This window comes from Culex quinquefasciatus, chromosome 3, assembly GCF_015732765.1.
Source record: "Culex quinquefasciatus strain JHB chromosome 3, VPISU_Cqui_1.0_pri_paternal, whole genome shotgun sequence".
Lineage (NCBI taxonomy): Eukaryota > Metazoa > Arthropoda > Insecta > Diptera > Culicidae > Culex > Culex quinquefasciatus.
Genome location: NC_051863.1, coordinates 138,055,641 through 138,080,508, shown reverse-complemented (window position 1 = coordinate 138,080,508; position 24,868 = coordinate 138,055,641). Strand labels below are relative to the sequence as shown.

Below are 24,868 nucleotides of genomic sequence, written 5' to 3'. Positions count from 1 at the left end.
TATGTAGATGTTTTTCAATAACTCCAAAATGTTTCTAGAAGATTTTTCATTATAAAAGTTAGTAGTCGCTTTTCTCGAAACACCGAAATGATTTACGGGTGCCACGATATTTCGAGATTCCCGAGCAGACGGAAATAACTTGGGAAGGTCAGTTTTTGATATTGTGAGAAGATCGAAATATGTTATTGGGATGATCGGATTAGTTGTTAAAATAACAAAAATCAATAACAAAGATTTGTTCGAAGAATAACTTAAACTGTTATTATGTTGTTATTGCAATAACAAACCAATAACACAGAAGGAATCATGAAGGAATAACAAGATTTGTTATTTTGTGCGGAGAGGTGGAGCAGCATAATAACAAAAATGTTATTGAACTGGTATGTCTCCATAACAAAAAAGTTATTGTTTTGGTTTATTTGTAATTTGCAAATAAACCTGCAGTTGCCATAACTCCTCTGTACTAGTCAGGGCTGCAGAGTCGGGTACCTCCAAGCGACTTTGAATCCATACTTTGAAGACAACTCCGACACTGGATGCGGGATATGACGTCAACGACGACTTTAGCTCTCCAAAAATACCCGACTTCACAGATTCCGACTCCAAGTAAAAGTTGCTGAAAATTAGATGAATCCGATGCAGTCTCCGAGGTCACACTCCAGCTCGAACTTCAACGTCAGCTCTGACTTCCTGGCTCTGTGAAAATAATAACAGTTTTTGTTATTCACACTTCAAAAATTCTCAATAAATAAATCAATTCCGTTAGGGCAGCGATGCTCAACCTTCTTCTAGGCTGGTACCCCCTACCGTGTAAATCAAGTAGGCCCGGTACCCCCGTTGAGAATCGCTGCGTTAGGGAATATAACAAAATAAAAAAAAGAACTCTCAAAAGTTAATTTATCGGATTAATTAAAGCTTGAAACCCCATTTCATGGTGAAATAATGACCCCGATGAAATTGGTCAAAATTATTTCATAGTTCTAGCCAATTTTAGTAAAATCCCTTAGGGGGTATATCAAATAATTAAAAAAATCAACTTTCAAAATTTCAACTTTTTAGAATAATTTTAGCTTAAGGATCCCATTTAATGGCCAAAATAATGACCCCGACGAAATTGGTCAAAATTATCCCATAGTTCTAGCCAATTTTAGCAAAGTCCCTTAGGGGGTATATCAAATAATTTAAAAAATCAACTTCCAAAATTTCAACTTTTTAGAATAATTTCAGCTTAAGGACCCCATTTCATGGCCAAAATATTGACCCCGACGAAATTAGACAAAATTATCCCAAGTTCTAAACATATTTAACAAAAGAAAAAATAATAACAGATTGTGTTATGGACACTTAGAAACTTTTCCATTTGTGCGATTTGTGGTAATTTTATTTCTAAGTCAGTATACCGAACGAATAACAAATTTTGTTATTAGGAGAGTTTTTGAAATGTATAACATTTCCTCTTATTGGCGTGTTATTAAACATTTTCAATATAATATCACTTCAATACCAAATTTTGATATTTTATCAGAAACTGTTATTATTTTTTCTTCTTGAAGTTGAACTTCAGGTTAAAATAATAACACTTTTTGTTATTTTAACAGGATTTGTTATTGAAATATTATTAATTTTGTTATTACCGTCTGCCCGGGTTGGCTGGACCAAATTGTCTGAAATTTGACATGAAGACTCTGATCACGTATCCCGCGTGCATGGCGAAGCCCGATATTAAAATTGAGTCTTTTTTAATACGAAATTGTATAACTTACGATTTTAAATATGAAAAATAGAAAATCTTTGAATATCTTTTATTTTATTTTATTTTTTTTAAATCGTCGTGAACTTGAGACCGGTTTACGAGTTTTAACCAAAATGTTGAGCCGATTTGGCCAAAGCAGTGTTGAGGTGTTGGAGCACCCGTTTTTTTTTTAAACTACTAACTTCAAAAGCTATGTCCCGGCAATTATTTAACCAAATGTCTTCATACTGTTTGGTTAAAAACAGATTTGAAAAAGGTTTGAAGTGTGCTCATACCAACCCTTGACAATTTTGCAAAATTACAACTTTGCCAAATCGATAAGAAAATTCCTTCCTAGATACAGTTTTTCGATTATTCACATTCCAATTGTGTATGACCAATCCAAAAATGATGCTCTGTGATGTTTCATTAAAAAAATATTTAAAAGAATGAAAATCATTGAAATTCCATCAGAGTGTAATGTGCATAAAATTTCCTCAACACTTCATTTTAAGGGATACCCTTTTTCATAGCCAGCAATGACGTGTTCTATCCTTCCCCCAAGCAGACTACAGATTTACACGCACGTAAACAAAATTTGCCCATCCGTGAAATATAATAAACTCTCTTGCTCACCACCGCCCCTTTTATGAGTGTATTATCCCCACAGGCCGAACTAGAGAGTTGGAGAAAGGGGGAAGGGAAGTGAGAAGGGTCCATCCGGGAGGAGATTCCACCTGTTCAACCAAATCAGTGCAAAGGGTTAGAAACATTTTTCACTTGCAACAGATTCAGCTGGGTCGGTGAAAAAGTTCTGTGAAAAAATTGAAATATTTTGTTTTGTAATTTTTTACATTTATTGTCGGTCATGTAAACTTTAATTCAGTTTAAATTTTGAATCTTTCGACTTTTAGTCTTTGAAATTTTCATTTTTATTTTAAGTGCAAACTCTTAATCTGAATTATCTGCAAGGCTGATATTTTTACTCTTCATCATCTCTCACCATCATAAAAAAAAACAAAAAATCAAAACACCCCCCAAATCCACTAACTGGAAAAAGGATAATCATCGTGTTTTTCATCAAAATGTTTTTTTTTTTTATTCGGACTGGGGTAATTTTTCTTGGTTTTGTCAAATGAGAAAAAAATATTTTTTTAAGAAGGTTTAAAACTGGGAAAAATAAATCCTTAAAAAAGATCATGAAATATGATTCAACAAAGCTGGAATAATTAAAGTCCATAAATGGGAACACTTACCCTACAAACCCAACTGGACGCTTCTGTTTATCACCCTTGCGGCATTTTTTTTCCTACATTTTTTTTCTGTTGATGCTAAACATTTTGTGCTCTCCTTTCGCAGGGTTCCGCAGCACCCCGTCACCGTCGCCGTACGCAACGGCCCTGCTCCCGCTGAACCATGGCCACAGCAACGGCGGGCTAGCCACGACGGAGTCCGTGTACGCCAAGCCGGAATCGGTCTGCCCGTCCCGGGTGTCCTATTACGCCTCGTCGCAACTCACGCAGGTATGTGTATCATGAGGGGCGAGGGGGAGAAATTTGCGTTATTTTCCGTCAGTTTACTCCACGTGGTGTGTGTGGTCAGAAGTTACGAGGTGGGTTTTATGAAGTTGCCTCAAGGGAGCTGTTTTTTTTTTTTTTGAGGTTAGGATGGGTAACAACTGCCGGAAACAACACTTGCACTCAATTTGCTTGAATTTTTTTACACGTATTTTGAATTTTTCTAATTTTAAATTCCTTGTTTACCATAAAGTATAACTGTAATTCTGGAATTAATTCAAATGGAAAATAATTCAACAAATAGTGTAAAATTAACGGACGTATCGTGCATTTTAAGCACAATAAAAGTCAAAGTTTAAAGCTCTCAGTGCGAAACAAAAAACTCTTCACGAACATTGCATTCCTTAACTATTTGCCCAATCAAAATATCTGGGCAAACAAAAATTCTTTTGCATAGCAACATTCCAAAAATTTCAAACACCCACCTGGTAATTTGCCAAAAGTCACATCGCACAAACGCATCGCAATGCTGCCACCTCAGCCTCAACCCATTTAGCAAAGGGGCACCATTTAATTCGTTTAATTTCAAGCTTGAATTTATTTTTGCCGCTGCTTTCTCACTTGTCTGACCACGACACGGAGGCCAAGGATTCCTCCTACCCAAACCCACCTCTATTTGAATCTGAGCTGCAGAAAGCCAAGAGAAAGGAATCCCTCCCCCACTCCCACCCCCACAACCTGACACCTTTTGAGTCTTTTGTTTTTCGGTAAACTCTCGTCGAGAAGAAGCTTTGCACTCGCTGTGAATGGATACAACTTGACTCTCGGGGCCGTTTGGACGACTGGGAAGAGCATGGTGGCAACTTGAGTGAATTATTCTGATTATTGTTGGAAATTGAGCTAAATAGCTACGATTAAAAAAATGGTTTCAATTTTTGAAAGCCATTGAAAAACTTATTTTTTACGTTATGTTCGAATAAAGTTTAAAAAAAATCAGCCAGAATTATAATTTTCCCAAATCCTAATCAAAAGGGTTTGAAAATCCATTTGTTTTATTCAAATGTTGATGATAAAAGTAACGAACTTTAAAAAAATATATATATATCTGGATAAAGATCATCCATCTTTTTGCAGCATATGACCAGTTTGACAAATAGATTGACAACGGTTCATATTACAACTAAAAATCAAATCATATCAATCAAAAACAATAAATAAAAAAAAATCTGTTTATTGTTCAACTTTGGAATGTTTTTGACTATACATAAATTCTCTCATCTTTTGTCAACAATTTCCTAAGAATTTCACAAATAAAGTTTCGTTACTGAGATTATCCCTAGAAATTTAGCCGTCATATCTACAATCATGTCTAATGGTGTTTTTAGACTGTGATACATGCCTTTTTTAATTGAGATCTATGTTTTATTTTATTCAAAAAATATTATCATAGATACATTAAAAAAAATATGACAACAAAAACAATGACAACCTATTTCAAAGCAAAACTAGGTTTGCAAAAAATATAAAAATCCTGTTTTTTTAAAGGTCCAATTAACAAAATTTTCAGTTTTTACTTTTTGGGTGTTTTTGAATACCCCTGGTTCAAGGCGGTTTCAAAATCAACCAAATAGCAATAACTGGAAATTTTATTTATAGGACCTTTTCAAAAGAACTCCAGAATTGTTTCTTTTTAAATAAACCATTTATTAGAATTTTTTATAAAACAGATGCTTTTTTATCAAACACATAATTCTTGTAAATCAATTAACAGAGAAAATTATTGTGACGAAAAAAAAAACCCATATCAGAATATTATAAGCTTCTGTTTTAATAAATTATTTTAAATATTTTTTTTTGATAAAACTACAAAAAAGCCATTTTATAATTTTCATAATTTTTTCAAACTTGCTCGTGCTGTTTTCAAAACTTAAATTTTCAAATTTTTAAATAAACATAAAAAATCTTAATGGCAAAATAAAAGGATTTCAATATTATAGGCACATTATTGAAAAAAAAATATTACCATTTTTGTTGAATACGGATTTTATTGCTCAGAAGTATTGAAAACAAAGTATTTATTTTAATAGAAGACAATTATTTGAAAATTTCAAATCACTCTAGATAATTTATTTTTTTTTTTAAATCATATTTTGTTATACTCTGTCACAAAGATGATTGAATTTAGTTTTCGTATTTGATAAAATTCTTTTTTATCGTAGTTTTTCGTAAAATTATTTTTACTAGATTATTAGTATTATTTTGGTTAAAAAAAATTAATAATAAGGCCGTTGCAAATATTTTTTAAAGTTTATGACCGGCTTGGGGAGGAGGAACAAAAAAAATAAAAAAATATAAAATTTTGAATGGCGCGCAATGGTTTTAACATTTCAATGCATTATACAATAATATTGAATATTTGACCTGTTCGAAATGTTAGACTTGACTCCGATTTTTTTTAATATTTTTTCGGGGGATCAAAAAATTTCACAAGTGTTTCACTTTTAACATTGAAAATTTTACCATTAGTTTCTGAGATAGGTATTGGTAAGTACTCAAAAATAAATGGCTGTTTGGATGTGACTTTAAAAACTTCTTTTTTGTTTCTTAAGTTTCATTCGCTGAATTTCAGCAACCAGAGGTCCAATTTTCAATGTATCTTAAGCAATTTTATTTAAAACTTTCTCAACTTTTCGAAAAAATATGTTCAGTAATGGACAATTATGTACACTACTCAAAAATCGAAAAACTGAAATTTGTCAGTTAAAACTAAACTTTTAGTGGTCTATAATGAAAACGGTGCCTTTATTGCTAGTTTACATCAAAATTAAAGCTAAATTTTCGAGTTTTACAAAAATTATATTTTTTTTACATCTGCAATATTTCTAATCTAATCTAATCTAATCTAACCCTAGCGCAGCAAGTCTTTCGAGGGCATCCTGGAAAATGCCTTAGGTTGATTAACGCCTAGCATCCTCTTGTGATTATTAACAATTGCAGTGCCCCGTTGCATAAAATTGCATTGAAACATCACAAACGTTAAAGCGGCCAGGCCAACTGCGTAAAGTTCACCGCAAAGATGATTCATTGAATTGCATTGAGTTTGAGCACGAGTGTTCAAACAACAATACATTTCTGAATCTACAGGGGAGGAAGAAACGTGGGGATCTCCTGCTCACGTTCCTGTTTGTTTAGGCAATTAATCGTTGGGAGCACCATGCTAAGAAGTTTTGGTGCTCCAGGACCCTCTGGGATGAGACATTGTATTTCCACAAATGCCCTGGACACTTTTGCCATGGTTATAGCGCCACAACTCGCTCTCATAGCTCGGCTGCAATATTTTTGTTCATACTTTAAAAACTTCTTTTTTGTTTCTTAAGTTTCATTCGCTGAATTTCAGCAACCAGAGGTCCAATTTTCAATGTATCTTAAGCAATTTTATTTAAAACTTTCTCAACTTTTCGAAAAAAATATGTTCAGTAATGGACAATTATGTAAACTACTCAAAAATCGAAAAACTGAAATTTGTCAGTTAAAACTAAACTTTTAGTCTACTGCTTGAAAGTTGTGGATTTTTGTGGAATTTGAGAAATTGATTTTTTGTAAAATTTATTGAAAATTTGATTAAAAATCGTCAAAATTTGATTTTTGGTGTAAATTTTTTTTTCTGAATATGTAGTCCTCACCTACAACTTTTCCGATGATCAAAAAATTCCATCAATAGATACAGATTTTCGAAAACATATTTGAATATATATATATAAGAAAGGCCCCCAAAAAGTTTCAGCCAATTCAAAAAAAAAAATAAATTAAACCCAATTCTGGTTTTGGAGGAAAATTGCTCTCATCCTAAATATGATTATCAACCATGAAAAATAAATTTTTATTTTGTAGCGGAGGTTGCGTTTTTTTCTTTCAATTGTCTAATTTTTATTAAATATTTGAATCAAAAGCCATGATAATCGAAAACACGGCAAATTTCATTTGAAATCAAACTTAAAATTTTCTTTAGTAAATAAATGTTTTTTATGCTTTTTGAAGTAATAGAAATATGTAAACTTAATTTAATTATTTGCCTGTAATTTTTAACTTTCAGTACTTTCAGCACGATTAACCGTAAGCTGCCCTTTTTTGAAAATTTAATTTTCTTTTGTTTAAGAGGCCATTTTGAACATCTATTGTTTTACGATAAATGTTACTTCTATGGTTTTGTGCTGTGCTTTGCATATTTATTTTTAATATTTTGATTTGCATTTATCTTGAGCGGGGGTTCCCCACGTTTCTTCCTCTCCTGTAAATTCAGAAATGAAATATTGTTTGAGCATTCGTGCTCAAACTCAATCCATTTCAACGAATGTGCTTTGTGGTTAACTTTACGCAGTTGGCCTGGCCGTTTTGCAAAGAAGAATTTTGGAAGTTAGCGCTCCGACATTCTCCAGGATGCTTCCGAAAGGATGGCTGCGCTAGGGTTGGTTTAAATTAGATTTGGATTAGATTATATTGAATAAAAATTGCGTTTAAACATGATTTATTAAGAAAAAAATGAACACATGAAAATGGAACCATCCATAAACTACGTGGACACTTTTTTATTGAAATCTCAACCTCCTCCCTCCCCCACCAAGTTGTGTTGTGTAAATTTGGAAGATGAAAATTTACAATTTTTTAGAGGAAAATTACACATTTTGTTCTTACATAAAACATAAAAGACGTACTCGTTCCCGGATGTAGTATTACTATTTATTTTTTACTGTGAGGATATTATTTTGAAATAAATTCAAATTTGATCAAGTGCGACAACTGATCAAAGGGATTTCAGGGCAGAAAGAGTTTGACAGACGTACAAGCCCGACTACCGTAAACATTTGTAATTTATAACTCGGGACTACGGCACCCAAATTCAACCAAACTGAAAACTTGACAAAATTCAAATTCACCTCTTTAGTCACCATGTCACTCTTAGTTTTTCCCTTACTCAGGACCACATTTTCCCACCCACTGATTTCGTTCGTTGACGGTTGCAAACTGGTGCTGCTGACCCAAGCTCCAACAGCATCACCAGTCAGCAGCAGTCAGAGATGGGATTCTATTTCTCACCTTTTCTGCATTTTCACCGGCTTTCCAACCAACACCCGACGACGACGACGTGTCCCTTTTCATTCGCAGCTTAAATGGGTGGAGGCATGCCACCTTCAGTAACCTGTTCAACCCTCACTTCGATTTAACCCTTGAGGGGTCAAAATTTTGAAGAAATGGTCAAAATATGTGTTTCTACCAGAAAGATAAAATTGTTTGTTACCAAAATAAAAAAAAATACAAAAAAAAATTGTCGAGGGTTAACGCCATTCAAGCAACGCAAACCGACTTTGGAGCTTGGTGTTTGGGGTTGAAATCTAAAGCTAACACGTTGCCCCCAAAGGCTCCCTCTCCAGAGCAGAAACTTGGTTTGTTTTTGAGGAAAAGCATGAGTTTCCCCATCAGCACAGAGAGGCTGAGAGTTGAAACAAAAAAAAAACTCCTAAATGAAAAGCCGCTTTTCTTCCTGCCGGGGCTGTTTTCACTGTTAATGACATCGGGCCCCGGAATGAAAAGAGACTTTAATTTGATACTGAAATCCTGGGAGCAAACGTTCTGAAAAGGACTCAGCCTTTCTCCCTGACCCTGCCCTGGAAGTGCAGGAGTAATTCCGAGAGAGGAGGTTATGTTGTTGCTGACGAGTTGATACTGCTGGCGCGGCACACACAATACACATTGTGTCATGAAAATGCTTTATATTTTAGGTGTGATTCTGCTGGTGTGATGGGTGGAAATGAGGGATGGTGGGTGGTGGACGTGGTGCAAACAATAACACGTGTTCTCTGGGTGGATTTGGGAAGGGCTATTGTTTTGGGAAAAGGAATTAAAATGAAATTTAAGGTGGGATTTAATGAATTTCTAAAAAAAAATACTGGAACGATTGAAAACATTTTCATAAAGAAATCGTACTAATCTTTCCGGTTTTGGCAAGCAGTCTTCTCGAAAAAAAAAAGAAAAACAGATTTTCTCTACTTCACCGACGTTTCGGCCTTTATTTTGAAATCGTACTGTAAAATTATTGCTGTAAAAAATTCTGAATCCCCTTGGGCAATTTCCAAAAAATTTCTACAAAAAAAAAAGTGAAACAAAAGCCTATCAATATTTTCAGCAGCTTTAATTCAAAAATCCAATCAAAATAAAACGCTACCAGCTCAAATCATAAGTTCTATTCCATCGTGAACATCAATAAAATCACAATCTAATTAAACCCTCAACTAGAGATAATCAATTTTGGTCTGGCAATAATCGATTCTTTCAAGTGCTTCACACTACAACACCATCACCGCTGCTTCCTCCAACAATAACAATTCAAGTTCACTTTCCATTTTCCACTTCTACATACAAAGGAGTGAAAACCAACAACGGCGAATACGGAATAAAAGCTCCTCTCATTGCTGCCAATTGCTACTTCAGGGAAAGGAGACAACCCCTTTTTAGATCCCCGAAAATTTATCCTGTTCAAAGATGATTGGATTCAGATAGGGTTATTTGTCCAAATAAAGCAGTGTATTTCACCCCCCTCTCCGCAACTTTCCTCTCCCCCACCCCAGGGGGAAGGAACAAGGAAATAAATTGCGTTTAAACCCTCTATTTGCTCTGCTTATTTTCCCTTTCTCTCTCCCTCTTGCATCAAAGTCACCCCTCGTTCGTTGTCCCGCTGCAAAATAGGGTGGGTTACCACACCGACATGACTCCTCGCTATAGGGTCGTCGGCAGGCGCCCGAAGAAAAAGCTGTTTGATCTGAGCCGGTGCTGTAGTCGTGGTGGTGATGGTTAAGCAGTAGAGCAAAAGAAGAAGGTCGTGTTCTTTGCACACGCGTCAGCAACAGAACAGAATTGGTTTAACCGTCACCAGAGGGGTGGAAGGAGAAATCAGGGATGTTTTCGGGGTTGCAAGTAATTTCTGTCATAATGGTTTATTGGAATACAAAATACAAAATAAAAAAAATATATTTTCTTCTAATAATAACGGCTAATTAACCTGACAAATAAATTTCAATTAAATTTGAAGGATGAGTTCTTCTTCACAATTTTTTTTTCAAAATAATTTGATTAAAATTGAAAAAAAAACATTATGTTCTCAACGTATCATAACTTTTGTTCTCAACGAATTTTCCAACCAGAATTGTTCCGGATACTCTAATAAAAGACATTGCAAAAAAGTTTTATATTGTTTTAATGATATCGAAAAATAACCTAAAAATATTTAGTAAAGAAGTGTAGGGCATGCGCATTCTCATTTTTTGGATTGTTTTTTTTTCAATACTTGACTAATAGAGCTTAACCAAATATCTCTGATTTGCTTCTACTCTATCTATATGACATTTTATTTTATGATTCCAAAACAAAACAAGATTTAAAAGCACTGTATTGTCACAATGATCAAAATAATTTGAATTTTTTGCGACATATTGCCCAATGAAAATATTATTTAAAGTTTCATGAACTTTTCAAAATTTTAATTGAAAATCAAAAGGCACATATTATAAAGTCTGTAAACAAAAAAAAATATATCATAAAGAGAAAAAAAAAGTTTAAAAAAATCATAAATTTAGCTACATTTGCTTTGTTCCTTTGCTTTTTTGTGCATAATTTTTTGAATTTCCACGGGATATATCAAACCAAATCATCAAATATCATAAAAATCAAACAGATTTCAGGAAAAATCTTATTCGTTCTTAAATGGCCTGATTTTAGAGATCAAAAATAATATTTTAAAGCGAAATTGATTAAATCTAGAACCTTCTGGAATTCTGAAAATGAAATTCTACCTTCAAAATGAAATGGTAGTCAAATTGTTAGTACACAGCAAAAAATCCGATGGTAAAATCGCATGCAAAAGCATGCACATCACCTTCGTTCAAAATAAACACTTAATATTACACGCTGCATGTACAATTTTTGTAAACACAAAAAAAAAGTTTCAACCGACGGGATTCAAACCCAGCACCTACAGTAAGGACTGGCGCCTTAGCCCGCTCGGCCATCAGACCGATGAAAAATTTAAAGGATAAACGTATATGTGAGCTTCACATTTCGGTCAAGTAGGTTTCCCATACTAATGGGATACATATTTCAGGATGAAATATTACACAGAATTTCATAGAATAATGCAAAATTTATTTTACACCCAGGCCTTTTACACGCAGCTGGATTACTACTTTATTTGCTGTGTACAGGGAATTAAAATGTAATTTCTTAGAAACGCTGATTAACTACTATTGATACTCTAAATTGCAATCTGATTTCTCAATATCAAGGCTTTTACATTGAATCGTAAAAACCTCCTCAAAGCCTTAACCTTCGGGAAGTCGCGCTAGTGTACTTTGTGCACCAGATTTTGGAAACTTCGAAAAACAATAGTTTTTCATGAAACAATCAAGCCGTAGCCTTGATATATGCTCAAGTTACACATTTTTACTTACGGAAACAAGTTCACCTAAGACATTGTTGAGTAAAAACTATTTTTAATATATTTTTTAAAATAGTGTTTTTGGGTTGGTGCACAAAGTACACCAGCGCGACTGCTCGTGTTAGTATTTTTTTTTTGTGGAATGAATACCGGAAGTTGCATATTGTTTTTATAAGTCTCAATCTGGATCAATTGACCCCAAAACTGTTGCATTGTATTCAGGAGGGCCTCTAATCCCGACTTGATGAAAACATGGGTTCTGAGTATGGTTCGGTGGCCCTTGGGGATGTTCCGAAGAGGGGACATTTCCGGAAATCCGGTCCACAAGGCATGATGGGTGTCAAACTTCATAATTTTCAACGGCAAACCTCAGTATGAACATTTGAAGTGTCAGCGATGATCTTGCCACCATCCGGATTAACCCGGTGGCCCTGGGGATGTTCCGAAAAGAGGACATTTCCAAAAATCCGGTCCACAAGGCATGATGGGTGTCAAACTTCATAATTTTCAACGGCAAACCTCAGTATGAACATTTGAAGTGTCAGAGATGATCTTGCCACAATCCGGATTAACCCGGTGGCCCTGGGGATGTTCCGAAAAGGGGACATTTCCAAAAATCCGGTCCACAAGGCATGATGGGTGTCAAACTTCTTAATTTTCAACGGCAAACCTCAGTATGAACATTTAAAGTGTCAGAGATGATCTTGCCACAATCCGGATTAACCCGGTGGCCCTGGGGATGTTCCGAAGAGGGGACATTTCCGGAAATCCGGTCCACAAGGCATGATGGGTGTCAAACTTCATAATTTTCAACGGCTAACCTCAATATGTACATTTAAAGTGTCAGAGATGATCTGGCCATAATACGGACTGTCCCGGAGATGTTCCGACTCATACGGCCTTTCGTCCGATCAAAACGCGTGTAATGAAAGGCCGTAAGTGCAATGTCGTACCGCCCTTTCAAATGTTGGTCCAGAAATGAAATATGAAGTGCAATCATCAAAAAACAACAAATCATACACTTTATTTATTTAGAGTATTTTTTTGCTCCCCCTTTCCAATGGATACAGGTTTGATGAATGTAACACCAATGTAATTATGTATTTTTGTAAAATTCCCAAACATTTAAATCAAGTATTGACCAAGTGAACATCGTGATCAGTATGCATCAAAAAAAAAAGTTGAATTTTGAAAACATGAAAATTTGGTTGGCTGAATATAAAAAGTGTGTAAAAATGTGAACTGATGAAAATTCACCAATTCCTCATGTAATATTACAATTTTTTTGACACAAAATCTGTCACCATTTTCTGTTGAATATTGCCATCACTTTTTTCTGTGTTCGTTTTTTATATTTTTTATCAGACCCTCGGTTCCTACCTAGGATCAGTACCTAAGCGAACCTTATAAATTAAGTAATAATCGAAGTTGACTTTACAGCTGCCGGCCACTATTGCTAGTATCAATCACAAGTACCTTTCTTTTATCTACAAAGACTTCGACGCCCAAGCCCTAGGTCAAAGGCATCCATATTAAAACGTAGAATTTACGACCTTTGGATTATGAGCCCAGTGCGCGGTCCGATTAATTTACACGACAAAAAAAAATAAAAGACTGAATACTAGCGAGGAAGCTGATTGCATTTTTAAACTTATGCTAGCGCACTCATATCATCAATTAATACATTTACTAACGATCTTACTATTTATTTCTAACCAAATAATATTTATATCTAACTTTATATTAGATGATCGCAGCTAATGTTCAAATGAGTCAACAATCAAAACGATATGCAGGACAAGCAGGAATTCCCGGGAAAAAATCCAGAAAAATTGGATATTTTTGGAACTCTTGATTCCCGGGAAATTTGGTCGAAACTCCCGGGAATTATGATACTTATAAATATTGAAGCAAAATAATATAAAGCCAATCAGAAACACTAGATGACAGATCTATACAGATTATTCTTGTTGTTAATTTATTTATTTCTGATTGGTTCAACCTTCTTGGCCTTTCGCTGCCCTATTCTATAAAAAGGAAAATATTTAGCCATATTGATGTTCGAAAAAAAGTTCGAGAAAAATTTGAACGAAACTTGTTGAAAATGCCCATTACTGTTAATAATGACATGACTACTATGTTGTGGGGTTTGAAAAATCTAAAGTAGATAAAGTATGTAAGTAAGGCCATAATAGTAGTTTATGCAACAAGTTGCAAAAAGAGGATTTTTTCAGCACGGGTCGTACATTTATCCAACGAGGTTCACCGAGTTGGATAAATACGAAGAGTGCTGAAAAAATCATGTTTTGCAACGAGTTCCATACAACATTTTTTGCAATTCTGAAAAACACCCATTGAGTGAAATTTTATGTCAAATTTTCATGTATTCTGTCAATAAATCGTTTGAATCAAAAAAATGTTGAAAAGTGTTACTTTTCGAAACAAGTGCTGAAATGTTCAACTTTTCAGCACCCATTTCAGTGCTGAAAAGTAGAACTTTTCAGCATTTATTTTGAAAAGTGTTGCTATTCGATTCTGTTATTTTTGGTACAGAAAAGTAGGCTATTTCGTCGTTCAAGAATGACAGGAAAAGTAAGTAGTTTCACGAAGGAATTGCAAAAATCATTTTATACTTTCCATTGGCACCCAAATTAATTACGATTAAACAATATGAATATGCATTCTGTGTAATGTTAAGATTATTGGTGTATATTTAATTTTCCGTAAGTATTGTAAATATTTATTCACTGAAAATTTTAAGTTGTCCTAGCGAAGAAAAAAAATAGTTTAAATGTTGTTTTGGGTCATAATTTATCATCTTAGAAAAACATATTGAAGATTTTCTAACATTCGGATTAAAATCTTAATACAAGTTTTTTGATTACTACGCGTAAGCAGGACATAAACAGATTTTTAAACAAAGGAAAAATCATTCACCATGAAGAATACTTTAAAAAATACAGTACAGTTTGGAGTCCCAAAAAGCTCTAGAAATGGTCTTGTAATTGCAGATTCAGGAGTTTTCCAACAATTAGGAAAATTACCACAACGCAATGGTTACCAAAAATAAAGTTCATTGAATAACTTAGACTAAATGTAATTAGATTCATTCAAATGTAATGAATGTATTACTTTTCTTTCAAATTACAGGCACATAAGCACTAATTTTGAACAATGACAAAAAATTTTTTGGGTCCCGGAAATTCCCGGGAAATAGCAAAAAACAACTCTCGATTCCCGGGAAATTGATATAATGTTTTTCAACCATCATGCCTTGCGGACCGGAATTTTGGAAGTGTCCCCTATTAAAACACTTTAAATGTTCATATTTTAAAAGAAAATCGCACCGTCATTGCAGACTGGATACTAATATTTTAATAGACATCACACCGTCTTTTCACAGACTGAAGTTAGTAAATAACGGGAAAAACACAGAACACCCAGAGGAAATGGGCGGGAATCGAACCCGGGCCCCTTAGCACACATGAGGGATCGGCAGCCGAAGCCGCTAACCACTGCGCAATGAGACCCTCCACGAGGTTTGCCGTTGAAAATTATGAAGTTTGACACCCATCATGGCTTGTGGACCGGATTTCCGAAAATGTCCCCTCATCGGAACATCCTCAGGGCCACCGGGATAATCCGGATGGTGGCAAGATCATCTCTGACACTTTAAATGTTCATACTGAGATTTGCCGTTGAAAATTATGAAGTTTGACACCCATCATGCCCTGCGGACCGGAATTTCGGCAATGTCCCTTCTTCGGAACATCCCCGGGGCCACCGGGGTAGTCTGTATTGTGGCCAAATCACCTATGGCACTAAAAATGTCCATATAGAGGATTGCCTTTGAAAATTGTGAATTTTGACACCCATGATGGGTGTAGGGCCTTATAGACCGGATTTCCGGAAATGTTCCCTCTTCGGAACATCTCCAGGGCTACCAGGTTGATCCGGATGGTGGTAAGATCATCTCTGACACTTTAAATGTACATATTGAGGTTTGCCGTTGAAAATTATGAAGTTTGACACCCATCATGCCTTGCGAACCGGAATTTCGGAAATGTCCCCTCTTCGGAACATCCCCAAGGCCACCGGGTTGATCCGGATGGTGGCCAGATCATCTTTGATACTTAAAATGGCCATATAGAGGTTTGCTTTTGAAAATTTTGAAGTTTGACACCCATCATGCCTTGTGGACCAGAATTTCGGAAATGTCCCCTCTTCGGAACATCCCCGGGGCCCCCCGGGTTATTCTGGATGGAGGTTAGATATCTGATAGCCTTCTAATTGGTGGAATTAACAACTTTGTACAACATTGTTTCTTCCTATTTGGAATTATATTCGGTTTATTTGAAAATTTCTGACAGGTGCACAAAGTACACCACGCGACTGCTCTTGAAGTTTTTTTTTGCGCGACTTCCCGAAGGTTAATAAAACCTTAGTTAAAACCCAGTTAGGAGTTATGGAAAATGACATTTCATACGTCTTCAAACGTCTTATGCCAGACAGATTTTATTCTGGAAAAAATAGTCTTTGTCTTGCCACATGATATAATGGAGATGGTTTGCGAAAATGGCGATGATGAAATAATATATGGGTAATTCTCTACCAACTCACACGAAATCGGGAAAAGTTGCCCCGACCCCTCTTTGATTTGCGTGAAACTTTGTCCTAAGGGGTAACTTTTGTCCCTGATCACGAATCCGAGGTCCGTTTTTTGATATCTCGTGACGGAGGGGCGGTACGACCCCTTCCATTTTTGAACATGCGAAAAAAGAGGTGTTTTCAATAATTTGCAGCCTGAAACGGTGATGAGATAGAAATTTGGTGTCAAAGAGACTTTTATGTAAAATTAGACGCCCGATTTGATGGCGTACTCAGAATTCCGAAAAAACGTATTTTTCATCGAAAAAAAAACACTAAAATTTTTTAAAAATTCTTCCATTTTCCGTTACTCGACTGTAATTTTTTTGGAACATGTCATTTTATGGGAAATTTAATGCACTTTTCGAATCTACATTGACCCAGATGGGTCAATTTTTTCATTTAGAACAAAATTTTTCATTTTAAAATTTCGTGTTTTTTCTAACTTTGCAGGGTTATTTTTTAGAGTGTAACAATGTTCTAGAAAGTTGTAGAGCAGACAATTACAAAAATTTTGATATATAGACATAAGGGGTTTGCTTAAAAACATCACGAGTTATCGTGATTTTACGAAAAAAAAGTTTTGAAAAAGTTACTTTTTGCGTTTCTATTTGTTTCGTTGTCCGTGTCTGTCGCGGGTGACCATGAACGGCCATGATCGACGACGACCAACTTTTTCAAAACTTTTTTTCGTAAAATCGCGATAACTCGTCCATAAAAGTCCCTTTGACACCAAATTTCTATCTCATCACCGTTTCAGGCTGCAAATTATTGAAAAACACCTCTTTTATCGCATGTTCAAAAATGGAAGGGGTCGTACTACCCCTCCGTCACGAGATATCAAAAAACGGACCTCGGATTCATGATCAGGGACAAAAGTTACCCCTTAGGACAAAGTTTCACGCAAATCGAAGAGGGGTCGGGGCAACTGCTGTGTGAGTTGGCGGAGAATTACCCATATATTGGAGGTAATTATAATAATTTGAAAGATTATTTCTCGCAGTTGCTGACCTAATTTCAAATGCGGATAAAATTTTATCAATAAATGTGGGGATAATAGATCCAAAAAAATCAACTCGCTTCATCAAAAACAATTCTTTTGTAATTACAATTTTTAATTCACAAAATATTTTTTTGCAGTTTTTTGAAAAAAATGTTCAACACATTTTTGAACGTCGATGGTTATACTAGTAATGTCAGAAATTCATCATAAATGTGTGTTTTCATCAAATGCTAATCAAATTTATTGCTTTTTCAACTTTTTCTACCAAGATGGAGGTCAATCACAATCAATCAAACCACACGTTTATTGCCATATTCGTGCATTGCTATTTGGCCGCGTTAAAATTTTTTTTAAGAGCTTATGGTTTTAAGTCAGCTTTTTGCATGCCTAAAGGCAATTGACAGCAACAACACCCTTGGTTTTAAAGAAGCATGAGATAAAACCATTAGGCATGACATTGCCATCGGGTTTTCAAGACTCTCTTAAAACTTTCATAAAACCTTATTGAAAGCCATTTGGCTTTAATTGCCTTTAAATAAGCTCATGCTTATTGGTTGCTGTGAAAGCCAACATAAAACTTACAAGCAATCAAGATGCTACCATAAAACCTCAATAAAACTAGGTGATGGCTAGTTGGTTGGGTACTCTAATAAAATAATAACTTTTGTTTCAATCCTTATCCTTATTGTTTCCTCTTCTGGTTATGTAATGTTATCTTGACTCAGAGAAAGTTGACTGTATATTAGGGTGTTTCAACCAAAACAAAAGTTCTCAGATCACGGCAAACCGAGGTTCCCCTTGTAGAGGATATTTTTGGCATGGGAGTCCCTATGGGCATCCTCTACAAGGGGAACCTCGGTTTGCCGTGATCTGAGAACTTTTTGTTTTGGTTGAAACACCCTACTGTATATACTTAATGTAACTTTTAAAAGAATATTATTTTTATTTGATCTCTAACAATAAATCAATTCATTATAAAAAAAAAATTGAGCCATCGTTAAGAAATTTATCAACGTGTATTTTGTTCAGTCAATTTATAAAAGATTAGAGTGAAAAAGACACCATTTGTGATAACTTTTTGATACCGAAAATATGTTTTTTGAGTGATTTTTATTTACATCTTTTAGGTATAGCATTCGAATCGATATCATTTCTTAGTAAATGTTGTAATAATTTTATGTTAATGAGTGTCTTCCTAACAAATTTTCGAATGATTCATAACATGATTATCAATTGAAAACTCTAAAACATATTTTATGTTGAGCATTGGTTTGAGAAAATTGCTAAATTTTACGAGATTTCACGGAAATTTTTCAATTTCGCAAATTTCACGCAGTTTGCAAATTGTATCTCGATTGTACAAGTTTTTTTTTAACGAAAAATTTCAATAAATTTCCCTCACCCGCGTTTTGTCTAAAATTTGTATGTGGAAGGGGACAAATACTTTCCATAAGCCTTTGAAGATTAGTTGATCATTATCAAAATAACTTTTAGAGGTTTGTTTTTCAGCTTTCAAATGAGCTTTTGATTACTATGAAACAGGCCTAAAAATCTTTCCAAAGCTTCTTTTGAAGGCCAAAGTGCTGATTTGTCAAAATTAAAAATGTGATTAGAATATGCCTATTTCTAAAATTTATTTGTCTATGCTTAGTCCATTCAAATCCGATTTATATTTTTCAAACTCATCCACCTCCCTCGCTACACCTCTGCCCCTTAGCCCACCACAGTGGGTGGTGGTTATGCTGCCAAAAGGGGGTGTGTGCGCGTCGACGGCAGCACACTATGTTTGCTTGAAACAATACCACCCTCCTCCTCCCTTCCCCTCCCCCCGCAGGGTGATCGTTTGATCCCTAATAATAATGGGGTTTGAATAACAAATACAGGATACATTTTTTCAGACACTTTCCTTCGATTTTTTTTTTCGTTGCAAAATCTCACCACCCGCGGTGAGGCAAAGCAGTCTTCAAACAGTTCGTTGAGCTGAGGTATTCAATCGTCGAATTGCTTCACAGCGAGTGGGCTTTGCGCCTTAGATCAACCTTCAACCAAAAAATGAGTGAGAGGGGTAGGAAAATGTTCTGAATTTTAGTCTTTTTTCGTTTTAGTCGTCTGAAACTGACGCTTATCAGCAACATTCCAGCAGCGAAAGGAGCCTTCACAGAGGAAATATCACGTTGCAATTGTCCCCCCCACGTTCGGGCAATGTTTTTCTGACTTGTTTTAGTTGGAGCGGCGAAAGGGAAATTTGAGACATGATTTCGTCATCAATTTTCTTGTGGGGTGCGGCGCTGGATGGTTGTGGGCCTTTTTAAGCTGAGAAAAAAAAACACACAGTTTTGGATCAATATTTTTTGGCGCCACTCGGCTTCTTCCAGCGGAGAGTTGGCATTAGCAGATGAAGCGCAGGAAACGCTGCTCATTAAAAGTGTCGGAACCAGATGGAGCGGAATGGTGGACGACATCAAAGACACAGGGAAATTGAGATGGTTGAATGAACGTGACAGTGCTTTTTTACTGGGTTGTAGAATCGAATCCTATTGCAGGTTTTATTCAGAAAAAATGATCAATGGTTTATTTATTAATTACTTCCATTATTTCGTCATTCATTTTATGCATTTAAAATTTATTTAAGTTAAATTCATAAGACCCGAGTTCAATAAAAAAAAATCCCTGAATTCAGTGAGCCAGTTTGATTTATTTGCTCAGCAGGTCATTCTTACAAATTGTAAAGAGTGAGTTAAAGTACAGACAATTCCTTCAATATTTCTTACATAAGATTTCTCACAAATTGACCTAATTTTATCAAGTCGGGTAACAGGCAATTATTTTACAAAACCCATAGTGTTTAATGGTAACTGAGGAGGCCAGCTGTCAAAATGGTTATGGGCTCTTTTCAAACGTTCAAACGTAAATTCCCTTTGTTCTACATAGTACCAGTTGTGCTATCAATTTTTTTTTTGCCAACATCCCTAGAATTAAAATAATATCAGAAGGTTTTGTTAGTAGAGCTCAGAGATTTTGGTCATTCGATTTTTTTGTATTTTTTAATCCGGCTGAAACTTTTTTGGTGCCTTCGGTATGCCCAAAGAAGCCATTTTGCATCATTAGTTTGTCCATATAATTTTCCATACAAATTTGGTAGCTGTCCATACAAAAATGATGTATGAAAATTCAAAAATCTGTATCTTTTGAAGGAATTTTTTGAACGATTTGATGTCTTCGGCAAAGTTGTAGGTATGGATACGGACTACACTGGAAAAAATGATACACGGTAAAAAAAATTTGTGATTTTTTATTTAACTTTTTGTCACTAAAACTTGATTTGCAAAAAAAAAAGCACTATTTTTAATTTTTTTATTTTTTTGATATGTTTTAGAGGACATCAAATGCCAAATTTTCAGAAATTTTCAGGTTGTGCAAAAAATCTTTGAGCGAGTTATGAATTTTTGAATCAATATTGATTTTTTCAAAAAATCGAAATATCGGTCGCAAACATTTTTTAACTTCATTTTTCGATGTAAAATCAAATTTACAATCAAAAAGTACTTCAGTGAAATTTTGATAAGCTGCACCGTTTTCAAGTTATATCCATATTTAGGTGACTTTTTTGAAAATTGTTGCAGTTATTTATTTTTTTAAATGAGTGCACATGTTTGCCCACTTTTGAAAAAAATATTTTTGAAAAGCTGAGAAAATTTTGTATATTTTGCTTTTCCGAACTTTAGCTGCTGAGATATTGCCATGCAAAGGTTTAAAAACAGGAAAATTGATGTTTTCTAAGTCTCTACCAAAAAATCAATAATTTTCTAATGTCGATATCTCAGCAACTAATGGTTCGATTTTCAATTTTAAAATATGAAATATTTGTGAAATTTTCCGATCTTTTCGAAAACAATATTTTCAAAATTTTCAAGTCAAGATTAACATTTCAAAAGGGCCAAACATTCAATATTACGCCCTTTTAAAATGTTAGTCCTGGTTTAAACATTTTGAAAATATTTTTTTTCAGATTCGGATCGGAAAATTTCACGAATGTTTTATATTTTAACATTGAAAATCAGACCATAAGTTGCTGAGATATCGACATTAGAAAATAGTGGGTTGTTTGGGTGAGACTTAGAAAACATCAATTTTCCTGTTTTTAAACCTTTGCATTGCAATATCTCAGCAACTAAGGGTCGTATCTACAAAGTTCAAAAATGCAAAATACAGTCGACTCTCTGGTTGTCAATATCCAAGGGACCGTCGAGGAAGAGAAGCATCAGTTTACAGAACGATGCAGAATGAAGACTCGATTGAAATTTGTTTTTTCTTGCTTACCAGCTATGGGAGAGAATCATGGCAACGTCCAGCAAACAAAAACAAATAAATGTCAAACACCGTTTCTCATTTAAAAATGTCTATGCAAGCCATGAGAAAGTGAAATTATTGACAACCGGAATAGATATTTGAAGCAAATAGAATCCAAGGGACCGTCGAGGTAGAGATTCTTCAAGCAAGAGAAAATATCGAGGAATAAAGACAACCGAAGTATGCAGATTGAAGGGACTGAGAAATTCATCGGTACATGGAGCAAGATTGATATCGAGAAGATCGACAGCCAGAGAGTCGACTGTATAGAGAACACAGCCTTTCAAAAATATTTTTTTCAAAAGTGGCCAAACATGTGCACTAATATAAAAAATGAAAACTGCGACTATTTCCAAAAAAGTTACCTAAAAATGGTTATAACTTGAAAACGGTGCACTTTATCAAAATTTCACTGAAGTACTTTTTGATTGTAAATTTGATTTTACATCGAAAAATGAAGTTGAAAAATTTTTGCGACCAGTATTTCGATTTTTTGAAAAAATCAGTATTGAATAAAAAATTTATAACTCGGTCAAAGATTTTTTGCACAATCTGGAAATTTCTGAAAAATTGGCATTTGATGTCCTCTAAAACATATCAAAAAATGGAAAAAAAAATAAAAATAGTGTTTTTTGCAAATCAAGTTTTAGTGACAAAAAGTTAAATAAAAAAACACCAACAATTTTTTTACCGTGTATCATTTTTTTAGTGTAGTCCGTATCCATACCTACAACTTTGCCGAAGACACCAAATTGATAAAAAAAATCCTTCAAAAGATACAGATTTTTTAATTTTCATACATCATTTTTGTATGGACAGCTGCCGAATTTGTATGGAAAATTATATGGGCAAACTAATGATGCAAAATGGCTTCTTTGGACATACCGAAGGCACCAAGAATGTTTCAGCCGGACTAAAATAACACAAAAATTAAAATTAAAAAAATACCTATTTCGCTGTTACCTGTTTATTCAATTCTGTTTATTTTTTTAGTTGTCGGTAAACAATAGTTTTTATAAGTGCAGTACCGTAATCTGGGGTGAATCGGGACTACAGTCTGAATAGGGACAGCAGTTTTTAGAGCACTTAAAGCTTTTAAATTTGAAAATGGATGTACACATTTTGTTGGCCTGAGTCTGTTCTAACCGAAACCATCATGAAAAATCAAAATATGGTGCTCCAACATGGTTAAAACTGCTGTCCCAATTCGCCCCATGTGTCCCGATTGACCCCAGTTTACGGTACAGAGTTTTTGGGGATCCTTACAGCTGTGACTAATACATTTATCTCAATGGATGGAAATAAATTTGGTTGAAAAATCGAAACGAAACAGGAAAACACTCGCAAAAAACCTGTTGTTATGCAGAGAATTGCTCTATAGATAAAATCTGGTTAAAATAATGAGAATGCGATTATTTGGTTAAATTTCGGAATTTCTCTCTTTAGACTTAAGATCAAGTATGCAACCACCAGTATAGAAATCTTGTGATTTGCCTCGAAATCGAGTTAACTGTTAACTATTTTGGAACATATTGTTCACAAATACGGCAACTTATAGAATTTACGGATTCACTAATAGGATTTTTATCCGTGTATGCTTAACTAATCAAGCTCGCATTTTCAGGCGAGTTTCTAAAGTTTCATAACATTGAAACTACAGAAAATGTCATTAAAAACATGTTCGGTAATGGCGTTCTTAAAATGATGCTATAAAACAAGAAAATTTAGTTTTTTTTAAATTTAGTCCAAGTTTTAAAATTTTGATTCCCTAAAACTTTTATTTCGATTTCAACCACCGATAATGACGATCGGTCAGTTAGTCACACCTTAAGAGATAATCAATTTCAATAATTTGTTTGTTTGATTCTTTTTACTTTGACTGCTGACAAATTAGTATAGGTATTAAATACAAGAGATACAATTTTTATCTATTTCCAAAAAAATTCAAGGAAATAGATAAAAAATAAATCTCTATCCAGGCTGGTAAAATCAATAACACTCTCAACAAGTTTTTTCAACTTTATTTATTTATTCAGTATTTCTTTACCATTCACATTTATTTAAACAAAGGATTTCAGGGTGTCCAACAGGGTGCCAAGTAAAGTATATTTCGGAGGATACCACTTTTATTGATTTGTTTTTGTGAGTACTAGGGACAATTTTGAGCCAACATTAATCGAAACAAATAGTACCACCTAGGTAATTCCAAACTCCAAAGATACTTACAAACTACGGTTAAAGGCTAAAACCAATTAGCAACTAAGCTCCCAGAGTAACTATCCCTTGCACTTATGAATATGATCCCTTGTGTGGTGAACCAAGAAACATATAATCTCTAGTTGCATAAGGCCACCTGATTGGTAATCAATACACTAGGGAACATACTGGGGTAAAATAATCTCCACATTTTGTGTTTGCTGGATTGATCAAATTTTCCACGAAACTCCACATTCCCCCTCTTATTATGGCTCACTACACTCAGGGCAACCGACGAATGAACTTGCGTCCTTAACAATTACGACCCCACCGCAATTGATTCCGAGTAATTTCCGAAAGTCGGCACTAGTTGGATGAAAATCCCCTGAAAATGGCCTCCTCCAATCCTCCTTATTGAACTACACTGAACGATTCTCTAACGACGACGACCGATGGTCCTTGATTTGATCCTTCTTCTTCTTCCTCTCCCCCTTCTTCTACAGGTGTACAGCCTCTCGACGCCGGCCCGCAGTATCCATAGCAATGGGTCGAACCCGAAGGATAAGCTGCGCCGGATTGCCGTCTCGCCGGACACCGTCCTCTGCCAGCAGCTGGCCCAGGAGGGCACCTACGGGCGCATCTTCTACGGCGTGCTGCACCATCCCCTCGGCGAAACGAGGGACGTCCTCATCAAAACGGTCGTCGGTGAGTAGCACACTGGTCTGGTTATAGGCCTTGAAGCTTCGGATTGGCCTCGAAACCCTCTTTCGGGCTTAATTATTTGCTATTGAGGGAATCTCTGGAAATTTAAATTTAATTTAATTTTTATATTTTTATTGAATTTGAGCATATTTAATAAACATGTAAATTTGATTAAATTAGACACTTTAAAATAATTAAAAATATGCGTTGATTTCCCAGAGATTCACAGTACTATA

The 24,868-nt window shown here is 34.9% G+C and overlaps 1 protein-coding gene across 1 annotated transcript in view; it reads left to right on the top strand.

The window, feature by feature from the left end:
* Window positions 1-24,868, top strand: part of LOC6052525 (tyrosine-protein kinase Drl) — a 134,172-nt gene that overhangs the window by 69,732 nt on the left and 39,572 nt on the right. Inside the window, exons 6-7 of the mRNA XM_038264752.1 lie at window positions 3,092-3,255; window positions 24,434-24,635. Of these exons, the coding sequence (XP_038120680.1) occupies window positions 3,092-3,255; window positions 24,434-24,635 (366 nt within the window). The remainder of the gene's footprint in view (window positions 1-3,091; window positions 3,256-24,433; window positions 24,636-24,868) is intronic.